This window comes from Oryctolagus cuniculus, chromosome 3, assembly GCF_964237555.1.
Source record: "Oryctolagus cuniculus chromosome 3, mOryCun1.1, whole genome shotgun sequence".
Taxonomy (NCBI): domain Eukaryota; kingdom Metazoa; phylum Chordata; class Mammalia; order Lagomorpha; family Leporidae; genus Oryctolagus; species Oryctolagus cuniculus.
The window spans coordinates 59,354,091-59,374,490 of NC_091434.1; the positions used below are offsets into that span (position 1 = coordinate 59,354,091).

Here is a 20,400-nt window from a genome sequence, read left to right on the forward strand (position 1 = left end):
ATTTTAAAAAATCATCTATTATTTTTCACTTTATGTTTCTGTGTGGGAGCAAACTGTTGAAATCCATACTTAATGTATACTAAGCTGATCTTCTGTATATTAAGATAATCGAAAATGAATCTTGATGTGAATGGAAGGGGAGAGGGAGTGGGAAAGGGGAGGGTTGTGGGTGGGAGGGACGGTATGGGGGGAAAGCCATTGTAATCCATAAGTCGTACTTTGGAAATTTATATGCATTAAATAAAAGTTTAAAAAAAAAAAAATGTCAGGACAAATCCAATAAGATATATCCTTTACTCCTCCCCTTTTTGTTATTCACATCCTGGTTTTCCCGTCATTGCATGAAATGCCAAAAGTGTGGTAGAGACCATGGAAGACAAGACAATCAGATTGAGTGGCTAACAGTGGCACCCTCACAGCTCAGAACAGCTTTACATGATGCAGGCAGGAACTCAATAAGTATTTGCAGAGCAAAGGAATTTTGAAATACATTATGGCACCAAAAAAAAAAAAAAATCCTTTTCTAGAGTGTGCACTGCAAATTTTTACCAAACTCTCAGGAATAAAATAAGAGCTTTGGCAGGCATAGTAGGCCTTTTCCATTCACTACTATTCTTCCCCCCTCTCTTCCAAAATATTCTTTCCTTAAGTTTAAAGATAGTAACAGATGTTCCATAGGGAAGCAGGGGTTTTGAGTTGGAAGGGCCTTACAAAGTGTGATTTGTGAGCAGGAAATCTTAAGACCAAGAATCGGGGGGCCCACGGGAGGGGCTCCTCTCACGGCTTCTGCAGGATTGTGAGGGGAAGGATCGTGACGCGCTTGGTGGGGAAACACGCACACCTGAGTTCATGTTGACATCGTCATCCTTATTGCGTTAAGGAACACACAAAGAGATTACTAAGTGGCACAGGTATCATGACATTCCTCCTTTTTCCCAAACTGGCGTGGCTCGTTGCTGCTGGGGAGGCCTTAGCATGCACAACAACTCACTCTCCCAGGAGCAGCGGAGGACTGTAGTATCCGTCCTGGCTAACAGATGATAAAGTTGCGTCTTCAATAAGGCAAGAAGTGGCAGGCTTTGGGCAGATGACTAGGACACCGCATTCCATCTCTGACGGCCTGGTCCAGTCTCAGCCCTGCTTCCAGTTGCAGCTCCCCTGGGAAGCAGCAGATGATGTCTCAAGTACCTGGACCTGTCAAGGACTGATGTCTCAAGTCCTTGACACCCACGTGCGAGATCTGAATTTAGTTCCAAGCTCCTGGTTTTGGTCTGGCCCAGGCCTGGCTGTTACAGACAGGCATTTAGGGAGTGAAGCAGTAGATGGGAGATGGGTTCCTGTTCCCATTCTCTTTAACTCTCTCTCCCTCCCTCCCTTTTGCATTCCCTCTCTCCCTTACTTACCCTTTCTCTACCTCTCATTCAAATAAATAAATATCTTTTAAAAAGAAGTCAAATAACTTGGCCAAATCCAAATAGAAAAGACTGGCAAATAGAAGAGACTGGAATAAAATTAATGCCTTGATCTCTAAGCTGCTTGCCACTACTCTATAGCCTTACAAATGATTCAGACATAGGAATGCACTGGATTCAATTTCACTTGCATCATCTGTAGCACCGACTTGCTAGTATTCCAGGAAAATATCACTCACTTGGTCTCTGTGTTGCCCTGACCTTTTCCTCCATTCAGATCACTTCCTGATATTTTGGCATTTCCACTGGAGAAGTGACAAAGGTCAGACTTAGGTTCTTCTTTCTAGAACTTGTGGCCAGCTTGAGTGAAACAGTCTGTTGCGGGGAAGCCTGGGACTTCTGGATGCAAGCACATGTCTGGTGCTCCTGCCTGCGTCACTGTGCTCTCAGCTTGGCTTTCTGACTAAGGGGAGACACACACTGATCTGATCCTTCCAAACTCCCGACTTGTCTTCCAGTCCACAAAATAGGGAAGGCCCTTACTTCAGTGACTTCTTTTTCTTTAAGTTGAGGTTCTCGTTTATCGTAAGTTGATTCTCACACATTTCAACTCCTCCCTCCTACTCTCAGGTTTTTCTTAAAATAAACTGGAAAACTTCATGACTCTAGTTCATTCTGTTTTATTAATAGCCACTCATTCAAGATATCTTTTCTATAGAAGCAGTAACTTCTCAGTGAAAATGATTTCATAATATCTTCACCTATATAAACAGATTAAAAAAATACACAGGATTTAAGGGGATCAAATCAACTCAAATATGACAATATCTTAAAAACTACCATTCTAGAGCTATGAGGATTACACAAATTTATGCCTGTGGTGTAAGCTGCCTGGCACCTAGTAGGTGTTCAATAAATGGCAAATAGTTCTGCTCCACAAGGTGCAGACATTAAGTTGATCTGGACATGACCAGCAGAGGGCGCTCCCAGTACTATGAGGTTTGGTCAGCGGCCTTTTGGTCTTTAATCCAAAAGGCCTCTTAGATTTTCCTAGCAAGCCCTAAATCCATTAGACTAACATTTACTATATTATATTATCTCCCTTGATTACACAAGTAATTAAGCATGGTGGTGGCGTTTCTTAATGATAACTGATATTTAGAAATTTAATAGACGTGCAAGTAATTTTGGGTAGTGAAAAGTAAAATGCCAAGTTTTAAAGGTCACACAGGATGTGAAAGCACAAAATTCCCAAGACCTTTCCTCCAGCCTGTACGGTGGCAAGCAAGAGTAAAATGTATTAAACATCAAAATTATCAAAATATTTTATTTTGAAAAAAAAATTTAGTATCATGGTCTCAGACTGGCTTATCCAAATCCAATGACCACTAATAATCACGCTCTTTAGTTCATACACAATAACAGCCTACAAAGGCCAACCACTTCTGTCCTCTATTATTTTACTTCTATTCTATTTAATTCTAGTCTAGTATGAAGTTCAACACAGAGATAAATGTTCTTAGGGAGTAGTGTCACACTCCATGGCTGCAATTTCATAAATCTAGGTTGATCCTGACTCACTAGTGGACCTCAGAACTCTACAAAAACCGGGTCACTGTGAGCTTGATTCTAGGTTCAAGGTCTCTGCGAGGGATCTTTATTCCTTCTTCAAAATCCTACAAAAGCTCTACACAAGTCCTTTTAATAACTGCAGCAGAAAAATATAGCCCAACTGACATATTAGCAAGCATAACTTAGAGGAAAAGTTACTCTTTAATCCCTAATAATTATGATACACTTACTATTCACAATTCTTACACATGACATCACAATGAAATATGTATTATCATCATTCCAACTTTACAAATGGGGAATCTGAAACAAGGACACAAACATCACACTACCAAGAGTGGGAGGAAGGGTTCAAACTCATACCCTCAACTACCACCCTGTGCTTCTGTACAAAGGATCTTCAAAAAGTTCATGGATAATGTGTATTATTTTTTTTTTATTTAAGACCTTTATTAGCAGGTGCTTGCAGTTTGTTGACTTTTTTGAAAAAATCAAGTTGTAAACTTTTATTACAAATTAAAAATGAAGTTCTTAAAAATCTCAACTTGACCAGATATGAAACAATTTAAAAACCTTTAAAGGTGTATTGAGAAAAACCAGGCTTTTTTAAAAAACACGTTTGTCGTTACCAAAAAGAGACATCTTTAGGTAAAAATAATAAAAACCCCATGCTGCATAGATAATGCAGATAGTTCTAGTAATCTGGTCAATGGGCAAAAAGCAAGCACTTAAGGTCTTCAGCTCCAATCTTTTGTTCATTTCTTATTGCTGGAATTTCATATTCATTTCTTCTTGTTGGATGACTAAACCGGATGATGGTAGAGATGTTAAGCCGGCATTTACTCAGCCCCGCCCTGCTCAGCCTCGGGAGCGGACGAATTCTCAGCTGGTGGATCGGCTGCTTTTGTCTCTTTGCCATCTTGTGGTTTAGGGTTATCTGGGCGTCTGCGTCAGTAGTTGAAGTTGCGGCGGTACCAACGCTGAGGTGGCTGCTGACCCTGGGTCTCATCTCCTTGGTTTTCCTTGTCTTCTTCATTGCCGTCCTCTCTAGGCTGTCTTTGGCGAGGAGGACCTCTGCGGAATCGTGGTCTATAACCCCGATACATATTCTGTCTCACTGGTCTACCTTGTTCTCCTGCACCCTGGTTGTCAGCACCTTCCATCACTTCTCCCTGCACAGGAGGGTTGGAATACTGTGGTCGACGCCCATAGGGTCTCCGCATGTAGTAAGGTGGGAACCTTCGCCTGCGGTAGGGCCGGCGTTGTTGGGCCTGGCCTTCGGGAGCGCTCTCCGATCCCTCATTCTTTTCCCCACTCTCACTATTCTGGTAATTCTGCTGGTAATTGCGTGGAGGACCCCTACGACATGGGTAGCGTCTATAATGGTTACGGTCTGCTGCATATTTACTGCCTTGCACTGGAACTCCACCAGGACCTGTAACATTTGCTGCCTCCGCACCCTTTTCTCCTTCAACAACATCAAACTCCACAGTCTCTCCATCTCCTACACTGCGAAGGTACTTCCTGGGGTTATTCTTCTTTATGGCAGTCTGGTGTACAAATACATCTTCCTTGGTGTCATTCCTGTTGATGAAACCATATCCGTTTCTTACATTGAACCATTTTACTGTTCCCAAAACCTTCGTTGCGATGACCTTCTTGTCCCCGCCGGCGGGCGCCGCCAATGTGAGGCTGCCCAGGCCACCGCTCCCTGCGCCGCTGCCCGTGGTGCCGGGCTTGGTTTCCACGGCGCTGAGGGCGGGGGCGGCGGGCGGCTGCTGGGTCTCGGCCTCGCTGCTCATAGTTGCGGTGATGGTGACTGGGGCCGGCTGCGGCAGCTGAGGCTCCTCCCGGGGTGTGATGGTAACTAGGCCGGCGGTGGCGGTGGGGCTGCTCAGGGCTCTCTGGGGTCCGCTCTCCGCTCCCGCTACCGATCGAACTATGTGTATTATTTTTAAAAACATGCATTTCAAACATGTTTGTACCCAGATACTTCTCTTTAAATTCCACTTTCCATGAACTTTGAGGTTGCCTCATACAATGATTTATCTTTAGTGCTCTTCCATTTTAAGTATCAAAATATCAGCATTATTAATAATCCTACACAACATTAATTCTATTTCTAAATAATCTACTACTGTTTCAGCCTACTGTCGCTCCCCCTCTTCATGGAGGAACGACACTAAACCCTGCCTAGGCTTCATATCCGAGTCACGGCACCATTATGTCGCTCCCCGTCTTCGTGGAGGAACGACACTAGACCCTGCGCTGTTCTTTTGTCTGCTCGGCCCTCCCCGGGTTTGCTGCTGGTTCTTCCCAGGTTGGCTACCGTCCCTCCCACCTCCGTGGAAGGGCGGTTCCCCCTGCCACTTTCCCCACTTCCGCGGGGGAGCAGCACACCGCCAGCCGGCTCTCTCGGGGGCTGCACAGGTGTTCCTCTTAGATGTTCCTGGTGCATGTTGTCTCTCTCCTCCTTTATAGTCCTCTTCCACCAATCCCAACTCTGCTACCCACACGCCGAGTATGCTGCTCTCCTCCAATCAGGAGCAGGTCCTGCTGTTTATTGGTTGAACTGGAGGCAGCTGAGTAGAAGCTGTTTACTCCTCTCCCAGCGCCATATTGTGGGAGAGCAGATGCATAGAATAAGTCTTAATTCCAGTAACAGTCTAGTCTGAGTTGCTCCCCACAGATCCCCCTTTCTTTTTATTTTTTGGCGTTGATACGCGCCTGTCTTCGGTGCCCCGTGGCACACACTCTGCTCTGCTTGCTGGAGTTGCCCACAGGTTCTTACAAGTCCTATCAATCAGGCAAACCGAATCCGGGTCCTCTCTTCGCCATGTTGTGAGGTTTTTAGGCGCTGATGCGTGCCTGTGTTCGGTGCCCTGCAGCGCATGCTCTGCTCTGCTAGAACTGCCTGCAGGTGCTTACAAGCCCTACCAATCAGGCAAACCGAATCCAAGCCCTATCATCGCCGTCTTGTGGGGAGACTTATTGGTGTTGATAACGTGCCTGTCTTCGGTGACATGCAGCCGCTCACAGGTGCTTATCGTCTTACTAATCAGGCAGACCGAATCCAAGCTCTCTCATTGCCGTGTTGTGGGGAGGCCTTTCTATTTCTCTATCTCCAGGCATTCCTATTTCTCCTATTTTACTTCTATCTGCCAGCATTCCTATTTCTCTCATTTTACTTCTATACTTCTATTTCTCTTATCCCTGCGGCATCCCGGCGCCCGCCCCGAGGCTGCTTCTTGGCACCTTGCCCCGCAGCGGCTTCCCGGCTCTGTGCCACTTCCCGGCTTCGCGCATGCTCCGCGGTCTCCGCTCCCCTTCACACCCGTACCACAGCCTTGCGCTAGCCCCACGTTCCCTATCTATTCGTGCCCCGCACGCTCTCTCTGCGCGCGGCAGCTTCCGCAAATCACACAGCCTAGCTCACGTTTCCGCCACCGGTATTCAGTCTAAGTTCCCTGGGCTAACTTGGCGAATTCAACCTAGCTCACGTCTGCGCCTTTCGGTTTGGCTTCCCGTCTTTTGCTCCCCGGGCTAATCTGACGGATTCCAACCTGGCGGCCCACGTCTCTGCCTCTGGTTCCAGATTTTCGCCTTTTGCTCCCTGGGCTGACTTGAAGAATTCCAAGCTAGCTTACGTCTCCACCTCGGCCTGCCCCTGCGGCTTCATCCTCCCTAACATTTTTCTCTACCCGGTATGTTTCCTAACTTTTCTTCCAACAATATTCCCCTTTCATTTCTCCTGGCTTCTCCCCACAGTCCGTATCCAAGTTTGTTTGTTCTAGCTTTCACTTTCGCTTTCAACCTTAGAGATTTCTCCCAGCTTCCCCTCGTAGTCCGTATCCGAGTCTATGCCTAGGCTTTCAATAGCTTCTTCCGGCACCTTTTCCGTCCGGCTTTTCCCTAGGCTCTTCTAGTCTCTCTCTCCGGTATTTTCCCACTTCTTCCCATTTCTTCCCTCCTGGGTTTCCTATCCGAGTCACGGCACCATTATGTCGCTCCCCCCTTCATGGAGGAATGACACTAAACCCTGCCTAGGCTTCATATCCGAGTCACGGCACCATTATGTCGCTCCCCGTCTTCGTGGAGGAACGACACTAGACCCTGCACTGTTCTTTTGTCTGCTCGGCCCTCCCCGGGTTTGCTGCTGGTTCTTCCCAGGTTGGCTACCGTCCCTCCCACCTCCGTGGAAGGGCGGTTCCCCCTGCCACTTTCCCCACTTCCGCGGGGGAGTGGCACACCGCCGGCCGGCTCTCTCGGGGGCTGCACAGGTGTTCCTCTTAGATGTTCCTGGTGCATGTTGTCTCTCTCCTCCTTTATAGTCCTCTTCCACCAATCCCAACTCTGCTACCCACACGCTGAGCACGCTGCTCTCCTCCAATCAGGAGCAGCTCCTGCAGCTTGTCAAGTTGGTGAGTAGCAGCTGTGTAGAAGCTGTTTGCTCCTCTCCCAGCACCATATTGTGGGAGAGCAGATGTATAGAATAAGTCTTAATTCCAGTAACAGTATAGTCCGAGTTGCTCCCCACAGCCTACTACTAAAATGTAACATTAAATAAGGAAAGAAAATTCTCCACTTTTATGGTTTTCAATGAATCTCTTAGATTCATTTGAAAAGATATCACTATTGTTTAATACCATTTTAAACATCTTTAAAACAAGAACATTACAAAAATGTAAACAGAAAAGAAAAAAAGGCAAAACCTTCAGGGAAATCTACTTGTACTTGATGCTTGGTTTCAAAAGTTCTGGACTTGGTTTTGAAATTCTCAGGGAAGGAGGGTGAGAGGGAAGGAAGGACAGAAGGAAGAATGGATGGGCGAACTCAAGGAGATTAGGAAGACAGGAAGGTTAGAAAATTTGTGAGAAATGGTCTAGCCTTAAACCTCTGCTTGGGACTCCTGCATCTCATGTTGAAGTACCTGGGTTCAAGTGCCAGCTCTGTTTCCAATCCAGCTGTCTATCATGTACACTTGGGAGGCTACACACATGATGGCCTAAGTGCTTGAGTCACTTCCACCCACAGGAGATACGAAGATGGAGTTCCTGACTCCTGGCTTTGGGCAGGTCTAGTCATTCTACCTGTTGAGGGCAACTGGGAAGTGAACCACATGATGGAAGACCTCTCTCTCTCTCTCTTTCTCTCTTTTGCTCTCTGTCTACCCTGCCCCCCCAAACCTTTCAAATAAAATTAATCAATTAATTGATTAGTATAAAAATAGTGGGACAAATAAATCAGTGAGGAATCCATCACATTGTACTGACCAACAGAGGCCCACATTGAAATGCGGAGTTACAGATATCAAAGAACATTCCCCTATGCAAAGTTTAAAAGGTACAATAAGACATTGCAGAGACAATGACTGGCAGACACAGTGAAATTCTGGTGACTAAAGAAAACTTCTACAAGAAAACCAAGAATGGAATCAGGGCAAGGTAGACCTGGAAAGGTTTCACAAATGGATGGGTCCACTCTAAATGATCTTTCATACAGTATGCTATTTTAAAAGGACACGTCTAAAACATTTCTCATAAGGATTCATTTAAGAGGAATCTGAAAACTACATCTACAGTCTGTTTCTGAATATTTTTCTTGTATTACAGTATTTCATGCAGATTGTTTATTTTATATATTTATTTGTATTTGAAAGGCAAACAATGATCTCCCATCTGTAGTTCACTCTTCCCAATGCTCACAACAGCTGGGGCTGAGCCAGTCTGAAGCCAGGAGCTAGAAAATCCATCAATGTCTCTCACATGGGTGACAGGGACCCAACTACTTGAGCCATCACCTGTTGCCTCCCAGGGTACACATAAGCAGGAAGTTGGAATCTGGAGTGGAACTGAGAATTAAACCCAGGCTGTCCAATATGGGATACGCACCAAGTGGTATCCTAACCACTAAACCAAATGCACACACCATCATGCATGTTACAGAAAAAAGATTTTTTTTTAATTCTTGGGAGTAAAATGAGGACACGAGAAAAAACACATTGCACTCCTAAGCCCAGTATTTTCACTAGCAAGTCCATCCCCATGCTCTAATTGGACATTTCTAGCTATTCTTAAATTTTTTTTAAAAAAATTCCTGCTTTCATCATCAGCCAATTACCTGTCGAAGGAGTAGGTGCTACTGTTCTGATTGCCTAGCATGAGTAGGTAGAATCTACAGCTGGTGGTGCTTTAAAATAATGTTGCAATATGCAGCAAATTGCAGAGGGTCTCACCCCAACCTGAGCATTCATTCATTTCACTCTTTTTCTACCCGCTCATCAAAACTCCTCAGAGCTGTTCCATTACTCAGATTTCACCCAGCCATAAAGTCTTCTCTCAGCATTCAGTTTTTTCTCCACACTGTGAGTCTATGGTCAGGCTTCTCTTTGAGTTCTGCATATTTATTTGAAAGAGTAACAAAGAGAGGGAGAAACAGAGGAGGGGTGAGGAGATGTCTATCCACTGGTTCACTCCCCAAATGCACTCAGCAGTTGGGGCTGGGCCAGACTGAAGCCAGGAGCCAGGAACTCTATCCTAGTCTCCCTCTTGTGGAGCAGGAATTGAAGCACTTGAAATATCTATTGCTTTGCAGGTGCACCACAAGACATACCCTATATCATACTATCTCAATTATCTGTTACCTGTCTATCTTGTCATTTTGACAGTTCTTTGAGAGCTTCAACCACATCTTATTCAACTTTGTATTTCTAGTACATAGTCCAAGCAATCAATAAAAATGCATTGAATTAAAAGAGTTGAGAGGCCATGTGTTCTGGAGTAGTGGATAAAGCTGCCGCCTGCAGTGCTGGCATCCCATATGGGCACCAGTTGCAGTCCCAGCTGCTCCACTTCTGATCCTGCTCTCTGCTTTGGCCTAGAAAAGCAGTAGAAGATGGTCCAGGTGCTTGAGCCCTTGCACCCACATGGGAGACCTGAAAGAAGCTCCTGGCTCTGGATGGGCCCAGCTCTGGCCATTGCAGCCATCTGAGGAATGAACCAGCAGATGGAAAATATTTCTCTCTCTCTCTCTCTCTCTCTCTCTCTGCCTCTCTGTAACTCTTTCAAATAAGTAAATAAAACCTTAAAAAAAAGAGTTGTTGATTCGTAGTTTCAAGTCTCACTTCTAAACCCTCTACAATCTCACTTCACCATTATCACTGGTTTTACTAAGGTTATTAAATTGCTGATTCCCTCTAAGTCCAATGAAGAACCTAAGTTCTTTTCTGGCTTGATACTTTTACTACTTTCAGTCACTCAGCGCTTCCCAAAATGCTCTCACTGTTTGACTTTTATAATACCATGGCGATATAATTTTCTGTCTTGTTTTCAGGCTTTCCTGTCTTCTCCACTGGTCCTCAACTATTGATGACTATTGGAATCATCTGAGGACCTCTGGAAACTCTTGATGTCTTATTTAGGACAACTGCCAGTTATTTCATTTGCTTGGAATGGAGCGATCAGACGGTATTCTCAAAGCTCTGCACAAGAATTTAAGTTTCAGCCAGAGCTGGGCAGCAGTATTTTAGCCACTTCTGAAATTGGAATTCCCAGGCATCCACTCTTAGTCCTCTGATCTTTTCACTCTAGAGAGTTCTCAGGTTGAGGTCATTCACATCTACAGCTTTAGGCATCATCTCTATTTCAATTACTACAACTTCTAAATTGCAAATACCAACATCTCTCCCGTCCACCAGACCCATACATCCAAATGACTACTAGATATTTACTTCTATGTTTCAGAGGACCCTCAGGCCAGTGAAAATCATCTCTTGCCAGAAAACTGGCTGCTCTGCTTTTTCAGTGCATAGTACCACCATCCATGCAACAGCCCAAATCAGAACCTTGGGTAACATTTCTGAAATCCACTCCTTCATTGCCTTCATCAAATAACTACCAAGTGCTGCTGAATCTGTCTTCTAAATATCTAAAGAGTTCCTGTGTTTTCCTCCATCCCTCCTGCTACTGTCCTAGTATAGGCCCTTGATATCCTCTAGCCTAAGTTATAACAAAATCTTCCTACCACTGTCTTCCAACCTTCTGTCTTGATCACAAAGGACTTCCAAGCATGCATTTGCCTGCACGTAGAAGAATCTGGCAAACACATAGATCTGACCATGACACACAATAACCCTCAACCAGCTTTCACTAACTTCAGATAAATTCATACTTACAAAGTTATAATCCATGCTTCCCCTTCCCATTGCAGACCTGCAGGTCTGCTGTACACACTCCTCTTCCAACTCACTGAACATACCACGTTCTCAAAGACCTCTGAGTCTCCATGCAAACCGCTGTGGGGCTCACTTTCCCATAACCTATTCCTCCATCTAGCTCATGATCATTATTCAATTCCTTCCCCACTTGAACATTAATTCCTCAGGACAGCACCTTTAACTCCTAACAGGTTGGGTCTTCTCACCATACTTTCCTATAAAAATCTAAGCTATAGACTGTAAACCTATGGTGGCAAGGAGTATGCTTCTTTGTATGCCTAGATTCTAGCTCTCAGGCATCTTTTAATACATGAGTGAATGGAAGCAGGTGCTTAGTGCAAGCAGCTAAGATGACTCTTGGGACACCTGCATCCCATATCAGAGTGCCTGGGTTCAAGTCCTGGCTCTACTCCCAATTCCAATTCCTGGCGATAGCCATCCTGCATGGGAGGCTGCAGACATAACTCAGCTACCACCACCCACGTGGGAGACCTCGCCACCCATGTAGGAGACCTTGATTGAGTTCCTGGATATCATCTATAACCTGGCCCACCTGTTGGGAGCAGATGGGAAGTAGATGATTGATCTCTGCCTCTCTTTTGTTCTTTCAAATAAACCAATAAAAATTCAAGAAATAAAAACCAGATATCTCTGGGAGCAACCTAGACATTAGTATTTTTTTTTTTTTTGACAGGTAGAGTGGACAGCGAGAGAGAGAGACAGAGAAAAAGGTCTTCCTTGCTGTTGGTTCACCCTCCAATGGCCGCCGCTGCCGGCGCGCTGCGGCCAGTGCACCGTGCTGATCCGAAGGCAGGAGTCAGGTGCTTCTCCTGGTGTCCCATGGGATGCAGGGCCCAAGCACTTGGGCCATCCTCCACTGCACTCCCGGGCCACAGCAGAGAGCTGGCCTGGAAGAGGGGCAACCGAGAAAGAATCCAGCACCCCAACTGGGCCTAGAACCCGGTGTGCCTGTGCCGCAAGGCAGAGGATTAGCCTATTGAGCCACAGTGCCAGCTGACATTAGTATTTTTATAAAAGTAAAAATAAAAATGAGTGAATGAAAAAAATGACCCCATACACAGCGGATTACTATATCTGACCCCAGTGCTGTTGTCAAGGGGAGAGATTTCTTAGTCATTAGGAATAGCACTCAGTGGTCACATCAACTTAAGGCAGAAGATTAAACGTATTACCAAAGTTTCATCTCTTAAATTAGGTGCAAATCTCATCCTACTGAAGATGAAGTTTGGGAAATCGCTGGGAACTGTACAGGTTTTCTCTGTTAACCTAACAGTTTATTTACAAAGCTCTTGTCCTTGATTTTCCATATAACTAGCATAACAGCCCATGTTCAAGGATGATTTTTCAAAATGATCAATCTGCAACAATCTCAGCTTGATAAGCTATAATGTGTAGCAAACTGCAAATAAAAAGAAAGTTATTACAAAGAACATATTTGAAGTCTCAACAGTGAGATGTTTGCCTTTTAATAGTAAGCTAATAACTCCTGCAAATCAGGCAGAAGTGAGGGTAAAGTAATCATTCAGTTAATGATGCAGTGCTAATTAACTTAACTTCTTCCCAACAGGTTATGTAATATAAACCAGGTGGCTGGCTAAGGTAATATAATTTCCAGAAAGAAAGTCAAAGAGGCCTGATGGAGAATAACTTGTGATGGACCACTGCTCTTTCCAGTAAGAAAAAGAAAGACACAAGCAGAGAGTTTAAAGGTCTGGTAACTGGAACTTGGTCTAGGAAAGTAAAGTGGAAGTCCTATTCAATCAGGCATAGATACAGGGAAAGCACCTGTTAAGTACCAAGTGTTCTTTTACAAACAGAAAGTATATTTCTGTCACAAACAGCAAGTATCTTTCTGAGACACTATGTTGCCAGACATACAATGCAAGAGCCTGTAACATGTTTAACTTCTTGGTAAACATATTAGAAAAGTAAAAAGATGTGGCCAGTGCCTTGGTGCAGTAGGTTAATCCTCCATCTGCGGTGCCGGCCTCCCATATGGGCGCCGGTTCTAGTCCTAGCTGCTCCTCTTCCAATCCAGCTCTCTGCTGCTGTGGCCTGAGAAAGCAGTAGAAGATGGCCCAAATCCTTGGGCGCCTGCACCCACATGGAGACCAGAAAGTAGCACCTGGCTCCTGCCTCCTGGCTCCAGATCGGTACAGCTTCAGCCATTGCAGCCATTTGGGGAGTGAACCAGCGGAAGGAAGACCTTTCTCTCTGTCTCTCCCTCTCACTGTCTGTAACTCTACCTCTCAAATAAATAAATAAAAATCTTTTTAAGAAAAAGTAGCAATGGATTTTAAAAAAAGAAATGCAAAAAGAAATAAGTGAAACAAATTTTAATATTTTGTTTAACCTAACAAACCTTAAGTATTAGTTTATTGTGTAATCAATATTACCTTTAAATATGCATTTCAACAGATAAGCAATATCTTTAAAATTAATGATGTATTTTCCTTTTTTGGTACTAAGTCTTTGAAACCTAGTATGTATCTTACATTACAGTACTTCTCACTGCAAACATTTGATGGGTTAAATAGTAACAAGGGGTGTGTACCACATTGGACAGTGTAAATGTACAGCTTTAGACTGTACTATCCAGCATACTCTGAGTTTGTGTGGGATGGGTGGATACATACGTAAGCATGTGTGTAATGCTATTACAGTGCTGTAAAAGATCTACGGTGCTTTTCAAATAATCACTTAGTCGTTTTAGAATTTTTATTTTTTATCTGAAAGACAGGGAAAGGCAGAGACAGTCATCCTTCACCTGCTGTTTCACTTCCAAAATTCCTACAACAGCTGAAGGTTGGCCAGGCTGAATCCAGGAGCACAGAACTCAATCCAAATGTCCCAGAGGGATGGCAGGATCCCAAGTCCTTGAACCATCACCTGCTGCCTCGAAGAGTGCACATTAGCAGACAGCTAGAATCGGGAGCAGAACCAGGCACTTGAACCCAGCTACTCCAGTTTCTGATGCAAGTGTCCCAAGCAGAGTCATAGCTGCTGCACTGAAGTTTCCCCCTGCAGAGCCTTTTGAATAATGAAATAGACTAATTTTTTTAGTATAGCTTGATAATAATTTATGTATTTATTCTGCTCTAATTCTTGGAATATTGGTAATCCATGGGTGGACTATACTTCACTATGTTGATAGAGTCATTATTTGTGACGTCTTGATTCAAGAATCACCTGTGATCAAAATTTCCTTTACAAAGCCTCCATAGAAATTCAGCACCTATGTAGAAAAGCGAGTGGACAGGTGGAAATCACCACAGCCTCTTCAGATAGATCCCAGACCCTCTAGATGGGACAGACTCCCTTTTCTCTGACTCATATAGGAAACTACCAAAGAAGTGAAAGAAACAAAAGTACCAAAGAAGTGAAAGAAACAACACCTCTCAGACGTGCAGGGAGGAGCAAGAGGCAGACTGTACAAGGGAAGAAAAGCACCTTGTGCTTCTCCAGGCAACTTTCTTGATGCCGTCTCTGCAGGAAATTCACTTGGCTAAAAGGGGTATCTCACTCCCAACACCTCCTGCCTTGGGCGCTCTAGATAAATGGGCACTAGCTGCTCACTTCTGATTAAGGCTACAGTGAATTTAGCCTGGCACGCAGCAACATTATCCACAGGGGTAGGACAGGGTGGGGGAGCTATGAAGCTCCTCTTTGAGGGGAGGAGTCCCTCTGTATCAACTGTCGATCTGACATGTACAGAAAGCTCAAGACTAGTCTTTGTGGATATTTTGAATCACGTACGAGATGGGCACTGTTTTAAGAAATGTGCATCTCCAGATTCTCGAAAGCAAATAAAGTTCTTCCAATTGGAAGAAGCCACATTGCTGACACAGCAATTGTAGCTCAATCTTTAGGTATTACAACTTTTTTTTGTTGGGTCATTTCCCTGGTGACCTTTTAATTTATACATTCAATTTTTAGCTTTATTAATTGTCCCTATTTATTAGCCTCATCTGCTTGGACAGATAACATCCAGATATAAATAGAAAATAGAGATAAGAATCTTTTTTGAGTGTCCATGGCATCAATTACTGAGTTAAGTATTTTCTAAACAGTATAGTTACCCACATTTGAGACAGGACAATTAAAGTTATCTCACATAGAAGATTGTGTGTGTTTGTGTTTGTGTGTGTATCCACACACGCACACTCTTGAAACTTCTTCATAAGAAACAATACTCAAAAGAAGCCAACAAACCTGAAAATCCTAAAATATCTTTGGTTACCAATTTACTGTTTCAGTGCTTATTTTATAGACTTTAACTTGAATCTCCTATTTTATGTCTGAGATATTTATTCTGAATTTTCTCTGAATAAAGATAAACAGTTTCCTTCTGTTGTGTGTGTGCTGTCCAGAACATTACATAAAAAATAACTTCTGTCAACTCCTTTGTGAATATTGCAAAGCTATTACTGAAGTTGTTAATTTTTTGGCTAGTTGATCAACTCAGATTCGTTTTCCTTCTTGAATTTAACCTCAGTACATTTTTTTACCTACCTACGGTATCATTACCAAAATTTTGAAAATTACAAATATCACTTTGGCTTGTCATTTCTAATCACTCTCTAACCAATAAAATTGATGAAAATCAAACTTGCACTGAACTTATTTTCATTCATTCACTTAATAAATCTCCATTTAATTCATGCTTATTACACATCTACTGTGTACATATTTCTCTGGTGATATTTCTGTATTCAACCTATATATGTACCAGATGCTCAAAGAATTTAGGTCTTCCTTTCATTTATTATAGGCATTATTATCTTGAATTTTATATAATACTACAACCATATCGTTCTAGTTCAACATAGACATCCAGAAATAGGATCAACGTCCTTCCAGACAGGAAGTAGGTTATACTATCATGGATCAGGAAACTGGCAGGACATCAGAAATGAAATTGTTCCCTCCTGAGACCTTGTCACCACTCTCTAGCAGATCAAGGTTGACCTAACAATGTTTTATGAATCCTCAGTCTACCTTTTGGGATGGGAGATGCTGAACAAGAAGGCGGGGCTTGTTCTATGTGCTGCAGACAACTCCTGGATTTTGGTGGGTGCTGAGTGCAAAATAAAAATTCTGCTATGGGCATTTGCATTAGTGATTAGTACACCAGTTAAGATGCCCACATCCCATATCAGAGCACTTGGGTTCGCTGATCAGGTGATGGCTCAAGTGGCTGGGTTCCAGACAACCATGTGGGAGATGTGGATTGAGTTCCTGGCCCCTGGATTTTGTTGTGGGCATCTGAGGAGGAAACCAATGGATAGGGGGTCTCTCTCTCTCTCTCTCTCTCTCTCTTTCTCCCCTCCCTCAAATAGACAAGAAATTAAACATCCCATTATATGTACTCTACATGAATTCATTTGAATGAAATAAACCAGCTTCACTGTTTGAGAAGAAACAAAAACTACACGAAGATGAAAATGGGGTTACACAGATGCAATCACTAGCTAATCCCTAGTCATTTATCGCAAAGAAAGATGAACGAAAAGTGCCAATTGTGACCTTTTGGTTTACCATGTACAGATGATGTATTAGCTCAGGAGACCACATACTAGACCCTCTATTTAACTTTATTTGCATTGAACATGCATACACAACAGGGGTTAGACTCTGGACCCAAGCATACCTGACTGACCAGTAATAACGGGGTCCCAGCTACCAGTCAGTATCTAAGTAACTCCAGAAAACATATTTGCAACTGTCTGAGTCAGAGTCCTCAAAAAGAAAAGTAGGAACAATGTCAACCATCACCCAGGGGTGCTTTTTGAGAAAAAAAAAAATTAAGCAATGTATATAGCAGTGCCTGACAGTGTTTGAAACAAGATAGGTCAACATTAGTATTAGTTCCCCTTTCTCCCCCAGAGTGCCTGTAAGCAGCAAATTTGCTTTTGTCTTTGAACATGAAACTTCTCCCTTCCCCCAACAGTACATATGTTTCGTGTTGTCACAAACCTACAAACAGGCATTAAGAGATGACCGCAGAAAGATCCATTTAAAGCAGAGTTTTTGGCAAGGAAAACTAGTAAGTATAGTTTAAGCCTCGTGTTAACTATCAACGATGGAGATGCCCATGTTTTTCCTTGTACACTTATTTTGCATTGTATATTCTAAGAAAAACTACATTACTTTCTTTTCTGTTCTCTCTCTTTTTTTTTAAGTCCTTAGGTTAAACGACAGGCAACTGCTACTCCTGATCTGTCCGTTAGCCTGTTCTTTAATAAAGTTGATAGGTCAAAGCTGGAAATAAAACGTTTAAGTCTTGACCTGGCTGAATCCTGTTCTTAATATGCTGAGACTTTGAAATGTGTTTTTGCACAAGGTGGGGGCGGGGGGTAAAAAGTAGGCATCACAAGGAAAGGTCCTCTGTGTAACCGTGCCACAGTACTGCAATCAATGTCACCAGCGAAAGAGAAAGATACAGGTAGAAAGAAGGGGGCCGCTTTTATAATAGACAAGAAGACAGTGTGGCATTAACTCTGCGAATCATGCACCTTAACGCAGAAGGAATAGGCAACAGGGCTTTTTCCAGGACTTGCCCTACAGTACAGTCCTCAAGGCTGGGGGGTGCAGGACGGTGACTTCTGTTCCCAGATCCAACTCACCCAGCTGGAGCTGTTCGCACGTCTGGCCCGGATTCTGTCCGATCCTGCATCTGTAAATCGCCCCAGGACTGACCACTGAAGCGTTGGCGAGCCAGTTGGCAGTGGGCGCCCCCACTATGAGCCTAGAGAGAGAAACGTGCGCTCAGACGTGAGCGGTGCTGCCCGCTGAGCTCCAGGTCTCAGCAGGCATGGGGCAGCCTCCCCCACCCCCTCCTCTGCGCACCACCCGCGCACTGCGCCGGCCACCCCTACTCCCCGGCGCTGTCCCCCAGAATCAGTATGCTTCCCGGGCAGATCTCTAGCAAACTGGCTGTATCGCATTTCCCCACCGCCTACGCCCCCGGAGGGGAGGAAAGTTCCAACCCGACCGGGATCTCACGTCGCCCTGAGATGCCCGTGGCAGCGCCACTCACCATCGATTCGACCCGTGGCTGTGCAGCGCGACAGAGTAGCCGAACAGCGTGCCCGGGGGGCCCTGGTAGAGCAGCGCGCTCTCGGTGTCGAGGTTGTAGGGGCGCCCGGTCGGGATCCCCAGGCACAGCAACAGCATCACCGCCTCCCGGACGGCGGCCCCTCGGGAGCCAGATCCACGCCTCGCTTCCCCAGCCATGCGCTCTCGGTGGGGAACATTCAACACCAAACGGCCGCTCACCCAAAGTTGCTCGGGACGCGACGGTTGGCCAGGGGTTAGAGCGCCCCAAGAGAGGAGGCGCAGCGTGTCCGGCGCCGGCTGGCGGGAGGGAAAGAAGGAGGGACAGCCCCAGGGAGGGAGGGGAAGTCGCCAGCCGCGGGCGGGGCGATAGCCTTCGGCCCGGGTTGCCGCGCCCGCGCCGGGCCCCACGCCCCGATCCTGCGGCCTGGAGGTGCCGGCGCTCACTCGGCCCCGGGGCGCGGGCGGCTAGGTGGGGTCTTGGGCGTGGTGCAGAGGCGCGGGCCGGGCTCCGGCTCCCCCCACGAGCGGCTGTAGGGGGCGCTGGGGGACCTCGGCTACGCAGGACGCGCGTCCCTGCCTGGGCCTCCCAGCCCAACGAGGGCGGAAGGGTTCGGGAATCCGGGGCTTAGCAAGAGTGGACCTGGAGGGAGCAAGGGGTTTCCCCTTTCAACCGTGGCTAGGGCCTGGATGCACTCGGGGCGTCGTGGCTACTGCCCGCGCACGCCCCACTGGCAAACGCCGGGTCTCTGCGGTCCGCCCTAGCCCCGGGGACCGGCGCTGCGGCGGGAAACCGTGTAGTCTTTTGGCGGATTGGTTAAACGCAGTATCTGAATTTGGGGGCTTAAGCAACCACCAGAAACATTGACCAGAGGATCACAAATTTAAAAACAAAGAGCGAAAAAAGAACTCCCTCTGACGGCGCCCGGGGAACGTTCTGGTGACAAAGACGCTGCGACTATTCGCTTCATGACTCGCAGCCCTGCACCCTTCTATGCCCACTTCCTTCCTCCCCGCACTTCCTCTTAAGTCCCGGCTGCACGCGTGAGCGAGCAAGAAGCAGGCGCCCCCGGCGGGATGGCAGCCACGCAGGCTGCCGATGACCCCTGCAGCGAGTCTGGGCTAGGAAAGCACCGGGACCCGCCCCGCTGGAGCGGTTTTCTCTTCCGGCTTGTTGGTGAGACCCCGGCCTCGCCTATCCTCAGAGGTGTGAGGTCAAGGTCAACATGGTCCTGGAAAAATGTGCTGGAGAACCACAATGCAAGATTTGGACTGGGCCATGTTCTCATCCTAAAGCAATTCAGTTTCTTTGTTTTAAATTTTTATTTAGTTAGTTATCTTTATGAAAGACAGAGAGAAAGTGAATCAGATCTCCCATCCTTGGCTCACTCCCCAAATGCTTGCAACTACTCAATCCTGGTCTCGCGCGTGGGTAGCAGAAACTGGAGCATTTGGGCTATCACTACTGCTCTCAGGGTGCACAGTAGCAGGACCCTGGAATGGGGACCCCAGCCACCAAAGTCACACACTCCTGTATGAGATGCCATCTTAGCCACTGTGCCAAACGCTCATCCTGGTCTCTTTCTTGCGCAGTCAGTGACAGTCATAAATAGTTATTTGTAGATGTTGGTACATTTATTACTGCTACTTGAAAATATAAAAGAAAGAAGAACAAGGCTTCATCATGTAGTCTATGTGCATACAACTCCACTGAAATGGCACATGTTAAGTTGCAGACACATAATGAAGATATTTGTTCACCGATCCAGCACATTCACTGAGTAGGCACCTTGCTAGGCCCAAAGGATGCCACCAGGAACAGGGCAGGACTGAAAACAAGTCCTCAGGAAAGTTTTCAGTCAAATGATAGATGACAAACTTACTAACTAGAGACAAGTCCAGAGACGTTAGGGACATTTCAGGAGAGATTTGAGGGACAAGGAGCGTGCAGGGAGGTTCAGCAGTTTGAGAGTTTAATCAGGAGGGTCTCCAACAGGGCCAGGTGAAGGAACTGAGAGAGGTTGCCTGGCTACAGCACTTAACCACTGGCACACATTGGTGTGACATGAGGTTGATTGGCCCAGCAGAGATACCCGGTGACTCTCGTAAGCCAAGTTAGCAATT

The 20,400-nt window shown here is 45.5% G+C and overlaps 2 protein-coding genes across 5 annotated transcripts in view; both read right to left on the minus strand.

Annotated features, from left to right (window-relative positions):
• Positions 1-18,781, minus strand: part of ITGA4 (integrin subunit alpha 4) — a 113,300-nt gene extending 94,519 nt beyond the window's left edge. The window contains exons 1-2 of one of the 4 annotated variants that reach the window (XR_007920629.2): positions 18,260-18,777; positions 17,847-17,968 (exon numbers count right to left, since the gene is read on the minus strand). Coding sequence is in view for 3 of the 4 variants with exons in the window: in XM_002712227.5 (XP_002712273.2) it covers positions 17,847-17,968; positions 18,260-18,456 (319 nt within the window). In the remaining variant the exon portion in view is untranslated. Of the gene's footprint in view, positions 1-17,846; positions 17,969-18,259 lie in introns of all 4 variants that reach the window. The other 3 variants (XM_002712227.5, XM_051849380.2, XM_051849381.2) reach the window with 3 other exon arrangements.
• LOC100357477 (Y-box-binding protein 1) lies at positions 3,413-4,963 on the minus strand. The gene has a single exon (XM_051849386.2). It carries the CDS (start codon positions 4,946-4,948, stop codon positions 3,935-3,937), a length of 1,014 nt encoding a protein of 337 aa, XP_051705346.1. The 5' UTR covers positions 4,949-4,963; the 3' UTR covers positions 3,413-3,934.
• Positions 18,782-20,400: the final 1,619 nt, after the last annotated feature.